General features: G+C 42.1%; 1 protein-coding gene across 1 annotated transcript in view; it reads left to right on the forward strand.

The window, feature by feature from the left end:
- Mns1 (meiosis specific nuclear structural 1) overlaps positions 1-6793 on the forward strand; it is a 23231-nt gene that overhangs the window by 4473 nt on the left and 11965 nt on the right. The window contains exons 3-4 of the mRNA XM_028771359.1: positions 3881-4008; positions 5047-5149. Of these exons, the coding sequence (XP_028627192.1) occupies positions 3881-4008; positions 5047-5149 (231 nt within the window). The remainder of the gene's footprint in view (positions 1-3880; positions 4009-5046; positions 5150-6793) is intronic.

Here is a 6793-nt window from a genome sequence, read left to right on the forward strand (position 1 = left end):
CCCTCTCCTCTCTCTCTCTCTCTCTCTCTCTCTCTCTCTCTCTCTCTCTCTCTCTCTCGGGAGGTGGGGTGGGGAAGGAAGACTGTGTGCATGTTAAGGTCGGAGGATCATTTGCAAGAGTCTGTTTTCTCCTCCTATCATGCAGGTCCTGGGGGTTGAACACAAGTCTTGCCTTTCCCTCTGAGCCATCTTGTCAGAGGCCTAGTAGTTCTTTGATCCTCAGATCATTCTGTCCAGTCTGTACTCGTGTGTTGCTTCTGTGCTCTTTTGACAAAATAACCTCTGATCTTTGATATCTTTCTTGCCTTTTGTCAGAACAAAGTATATTACAGTGGCTGATGTTATGTGTTGGCTTGCCTGGGCTCTGAGCTGACCTTTTCTGGGTGTTTTCAGATAAGAGTGACATTAAGTCAGGTTGAGTAAGCAGTTTGCCCCACCCCCGACCCCCAATGAGAGAGGACCTGATCCTGTCAGTTGAAGGCTTGGTAGAACAAAGAGGCTGATAGTTACCGAAACAGCTATTTCTTCCCTTCAAGATGAGATATCTGCTTCAAGGCTTTTGTTTTTTTGTTTTTTGCCTTGGACTCTGATTTTAATACTGTCTCTTCCTGTGTCATAAGTTCACCCGTGTTAGTTTGAACAGGAAGTACAGTATTTCATTTACTGGATCTCAAACAAAAGACTCAGAATAGAATGATATGGTTGGCTCTTCAGCTTGTTGGCTTCCCCTGCAGCTCCTGGGGCTGCTAGCTTGCTCATTGCTTCCTCTGGAGCTCCCACTGACACAGGGCTTGACTTGGCAGGTCTTGTGCCACACCTGTTATGCCAAAGTCAGAGTGATCATTACTCCCAGATTATCATTACCTCTAGGGCCTTTTGGTGAACAGACTTGGGAAATATATATATTATAGCTTTTGATTTTGAGGCAAGATGGAATTGACCAAAGAGATTAAAAAATTGTAGAGAGACTTCATAAATCTCTCACCTGGCTTCTTATGCCAGAGTCTTACATGGACGGACGATGAAAACCATGAAATGATCACCACAGAGAAATCCACCTTCCTACTATTCTGTGACTGAACTTCAGGATTTACTAAGTACGTGGTGTTTGTTTGTTTGTTTGTTTGTTTGTTTTTGTTTTTTCCTTATGTTCTTCTTGTTCTAGCCTATGGTAACAAGTTGCCTGTAGTGTCATGTCTCCTTGGTCCCTCCAGTCTTGCTCTTCCAGCCTGAGGGTCCTTCCTAGCACTTGTGAAAAGTACAGTTTGGCGTCAGCTCTCTGCTGTGTAATAAAACTTAACAGCTTTCAGCAACTGTGTTTGCTTACAGCGTCTGGGTCAGAAACACAGGTGTGCTGGATTCCCTGCTGTCTCCCAGGCTGAACCAAGTGCTGGCTGGGATGTGTTCCCAAGAGTCAAGGTCCTTTTTAGAAGCTTCAGTTCTTGGGAGTTCACCATGTAGATATCACATCGAGATCCTCCTGGCCCACAGGTCACTAATGTTTCCTGGACAGATGGAGTTTGCTTCCCTAGAGCTCAGCTGCTTGTCATTGGTTAGGGCTCCTGAGCAGGTTGGTCCTATTCAGGGTATGCTCCCTTTGGATTAACTCACATCCAACTGATTGGGAACCTTAATGCCCTTTGCATGTATGGAACCAGGAGATAGGTAGTGTCAGTTAAGAATTTGCATTTGGAATCTTATCTTAAAGATTTTTAAAATTTGTATTTTTATGTATATTTTATTTTTTACCTTTATGGATTATTTCCTTTCTATATTCAAGTAGTATTCTATAGTGTGGATATACACAGTATACTTGACCCTTCACCTGATGAAGAATTTCCAATACTGGATATTATAAATAAATTTGATGTAAATATTTGAATACAGGTTTTTGTTTCCTTTTTCTGAGACTAGTGCTTAAGAGTGTATGATACAGTTTTTCACTATTTGGTGTCACCAGTGTGTGTGTGTGTGTGTGTGTGTTTTATGGATGTTCCAGTATTATTCCACTGTAAGGTCCAGTGTAATTTTAATTTGCCTTTTTGTTGTTTTTGTTTGTTTGTTTGTTTTTCAAGACAGGGTTTCTTTGTGTATCCTTGGCTGTCTACTCTGTAAACCAGGCTGGCCTTGAACTCAGGGATTCACCTGTCTCTCTGTCTCCCAAGTGCTGGTATTAAAGGTGCCTACCACTGCCACCTGGCTTTTAACTTGATTTTTAAAAAATGACTTCTTTTTATTAAATATGTGTAGATTGTGTCTGATCTGGAAATGTTCATATGAATGAAGGTGCTCACAGAGACTGGATCTCCTGGATCCAGGTACTGGTGAGCCAGCTGAGGCTGATGCTAGAAACCAAACTCATCTCTGGTTCCCGATCTGCATTTCTTGATGACTAATGATGTTGAACATTTTTCATGTGTTATTTTTTGTTTATTTCTTTACTTTTGAGGCAGTATTAATATGTAGCCTTGGCCTGGAACTCATTATGAGCCAAGCTATGCTTGGATGTCTGGTGGTTTTCTTGCCTTGGCCTTCTGAATTTTATGTATAGGCCTGTATTACCATGTGCTTCCTAACTCAGAAAGGAATGAAGCCTCTGGATCTGCCCACCATTTTACAGAAAACATAAGAGAGGCTAGTCTAGGGAATTCCTAAGAAAGGAACAAGGAAACATGGGATATACAATAGGATAGTTTTGTTAGCTTGTCACAATCTGCAGTCATTTAGGAAGAGAGAGCCCCACTTGAGAAAGTGACCTAGAAAGTGCTATACTTTGTTGGTGTGGGTGGGTCCAGCTCTCTGTGGTCAGCACCGTCCATGGACTAGTGGTCCTGGAATTTATGAGAAAGCAGGCTGAGCAAGCCGTGAGGAACAAGCCAGTAAGGAGCACTCTTCCTTGTCCCCTGCTTCAGCTCCTGCCTCTATGTTCCTGCTGTGACTTGCTTTCATCATGGACTATAATGGACATCATGGACTATAATACAACCAAGTTGCTTTGGTTGTATGTTTTATCACAACAAAGAAGTCCTAACTTAGACAGGCTGTAATTATTACAAATCATTGGCATAGGGGATAAAATAGAATGTGTGTGTGTAATGAGGGGTGACTAATATAGAAAATAAAGGAAACTCAAGAAAGATAATTAGATACAATGTTGTGGATCTTGTTTGGTTTTTTTAAAAAAGTGTCTTTGAGACAGTTGGGAAATGAGTGTAGGCAAGACCTTAGACCTCATTCAGGAAATACTGCTAATTTATGGTATGGTTATGAAAAAAAATTCTTGTCAGATAGATCATTCTTGTCATGTAGATCTGTACCAAGTGTTTTCCGTGGTGGACAGCATTATCCAAGACTGTTTTATTATCTGTATTTTTAAAGCTGTATTTATTTGTATGTGTATAAGTGCACTGTGTGCATGTCTGGTGCCAAGAAAGTCAGAAGAGCATCAGAGCCTCTGGAACAGACAGCTGTGAGCCACCATGTGAGTGCTGGAACCAAACCTGGGTCTTCTGCAAGCTTGCAGCCAGTACCTTTAATCTCTGAGCATCTCTCTAGCCCCTAGGATTGGGTTTACAGCACTGCGATGGAAACAGAGGGGAGGAAAAATGAAGTTGAGTACAAGATTAGAGAGGAGTTACAAAATACTGATAAATTTTGAAAAGAATTAATTTATAGATATATTAATATTCTTCACTGTATTGGTGATCTTTACATTTTTTCTGTGGTAAAATATTTGAAATGTATTTGTTAAGATATGTTTTTATTTTGAAGTAAACAGTTGACTATCGCTGTCAGAGCAGTCAGTCTGCTGTGGTAGAGCACATGCAACTTTGGCAGTGTCTGGGGACATAGGTAACTAAAGCTTCACTTCTCTCTTCAGGCAGAAAAGAACAAGATGCTGAGGGCTCAACAGCTTGAACAGGAAGAGAGACTTGCAAACGAACTGGCCAGACTGAAGCACGAGAGTCTGAAGGATGAGAAGATGAGGCAGCAAGTGAGAGAGAACAGGTGTCGTGGTCCCTGCCGCTTGCATGTGTGGTCTCTGTCACTGCGCTCTGTCACCCTTAGCACCTGAACGTGAGACTGTTTAGATCACTGCGCGTATAGTGCATAGTTTTCCTGGAAATATAGCATTAACTTAAAGATACTCATTTAAACTCCTGTCATGGGGATGGGTGTTAGCCCAGGGCCTCACACTCACTAGGCAAGTGCTCCACCAAAGTCACAGCCTCAACCCACAGACATAGCTGAGAAAGTCAGCTGCATTAGAAGTGTTAATAGTGAAGACTATGAATTGGTCTCTTCTTGTTTTTTTTTTCTTTAAGGATAAATTTTAAAAATAATATCTAATTATAAAAACAAACAAACAAAAAACAGACTTGTGGAATCCTACAATACTTGGCTTTTCTTGTTTTTTGTTTGAGGTGGAGTCTTACTATATCTCCCTGGATGGCTTGAAACTCCCTGTGTAGAACAGGCCAGCCTTAAACTCAGAGATCTACCTACTTCTGCTTCCCAGGTTCTGGATTCTAGGGCATGTTCCACCATTCCTAGCCCTACCATAAATTTCTTAATGGTGCTTTAAATTGAATTTAAAGCCAGTTATGTCTTTCTGTTAGCCAAGACTTAGGGACAGCAGAGCTGGAGAGTCAGTTTCCAGAGAATTACTAAGCCTTTATGAAGACAACCAAGATGGAGACTACTACTCTAGAGTAAGCTGTGGTAGGCAAGACAGTTTAATACTAACCTGCGGCCAAGCTTGAAGTCCTGCATTTGATCTCAGACCCACTGGGTGGAAGAACAGGACTCCCAAATTTAAGTATATAAATAAAAGTAATGGAAGACTAAACTAAAGAGGTGTAATCCGTTCTCAAGCATAAAGTTTAAGGACTAACCTTTATAATATCCATTAAATGAGACAAGTTAACTATGGACTTGAATGATACCAGATGAATACTTTCTTTGAGTAAAAAAGAATTCACCAAACTTTCTGTGAAGCTGGATTCTTTTATTGTCCTTAAGTTTAAAGTTGCATTTCCCCCACAGTACTGAGCTCAGAGAATTGGAGCAGAAACTGAAAGCCGCCTACATGAACAAAGAGAGAGCAGCCCAGATTGCTGAGAAGGACGCCATCAAGTATGAGCAAATGGTAAAGCTGCCTCTGGTCTCTGTGCAGTCGTTTGAGCTTTGTTAGGGACTAGGCAGGCCAGGTTCTGAGAGCAGCCACTGCCGTGAAGAACCTGCTTTGCCAGGTTCCCCAAGCTGTACTGTTTAGACCCTTAGGTGATTTCTACTGTGTCTGCCTGAGCCCTCAGGCCTAGGAAACCCTTGAATCCACTGTATTCCTGAGCCTACTCCCTTGACAAGCTGACTCAGTACAAACTGTCTGCATCTTAACGTGGTGACTGTGCTTGTCCACTGTTTACCTATGAGTATTTATAGCCTGGCAGTGTATGCAGAAGCTTTCCTATTCTATATGCACCCCTTTCCCTGGGTTTCTCTCTCCATCCCACTTTCTAACTCTCATTTTCTATAGTAACCTGTTCTCTCTGGGTTTCTGTTTTCATCTCTGTCTAACTCCTGAGGGGAAGATTGCTCCTAGGATGAAGTTTCAGGAGCTGTGCCAGCAGCTGTGTCATGCAGTCTGAAAACAAGGTTTGCTGAGTTAACACATAAGACTAAGGTGTATGACATCTTAGCCGTCACCTCACTCATTTTCACAGAGAAGCCAAACAATTACACATAAGTGTATGCGTATACATGTAAATTGTGAATAGCAGCAAGCATGCTTATACACAGTATCATAGACATGATAACAATATTTAAGCAGTGTGGTGCAGCATGGACACAGGCTACTCTAGAAGATTCTAACACAGTGGTTCTCAACCTTTCTAATGCAGCATCCCTTTCATGCAGTTTCTCATGTTATGATGACTCCAACCATAAAATTATCCCATTGTTACTTTATAAGTGTAATTTTGCTACTGTTACGAATTACAATATAAATATGTGATATGCAGGACATCTGATTGTAACGGCCCATTCTGCTACTTTGTAACAGCCTGTTCTGCTGCCCGGGTCCACAGGTCAGGGTCTAGCAAGAGAGAGAGTGGGGATGGAGGGGTGAGAGACATAAAAAATGGAGACAAGACAGAGTCTGATCAAGTCTCATTTATTGAAAGGAAATCCTGGGTATTTATACCCTTTACCACGTGCCTTGCCCTTGTGGACAAGCTCAGCTGAAGGCACTACGTCATGCGCCTAGCAGCGTGGAGACCACGTGCACCTAGCTAGCAGTGTGGAGACCACGTGCACCTAGCTGCTGGTGGCACTAAACAGCAAAACAAGATGTTTATCAGAGTGTGCTCAGCTGTTGCAGGCTGTTGAAAACAAGTCTCTTGTCAGGGTATATGGCTCGAGATGGCTGTAAAGATGATAGCCACTTTCCGATAAGAGTCGGCAACATCTGATATACCACTGTGTGAAACGGTCATTGAACTATCTTCCACAAGAGATCACAACCCACATACTACTGTTGAGAACTACTGTTGCAGAACATGCTGCTAACAGCAGCAGCCTAGGGACGATGGGGAGACCTATTTGTGAGCTGTGTAGTCCTGGCTTTCCAATGATAGAGTAGAGCATAATGTGCAGGTTGTTCTGTGTCTGTAGTTTTGAATACTCTGGTAGATGAGGTCTTCCATGGCCACTGTAGACATAATGTGCAGGTTGTTCTGTGTTTGTAGTTTTGAATACTCTGATAGATGAGGTCTTCCATGGCCACTGTAGACAT

The sequence above is a fragment of the Grammomys surdaster genome, unplaced genomic scaffold (assembly GCF_004785775.1).
Source record: "Grammomys surdaster isolate TR1022 unplaced genomic scaffold, NIH_TR_1.0 206, whole genome shotgun sequence".
Classification (NCBI taxonomy): Eukaryota; Metazoa; Chordata; class Mammalia; order Rodentia; family Muridae; genus Grammomys; species Grammomys surdaster.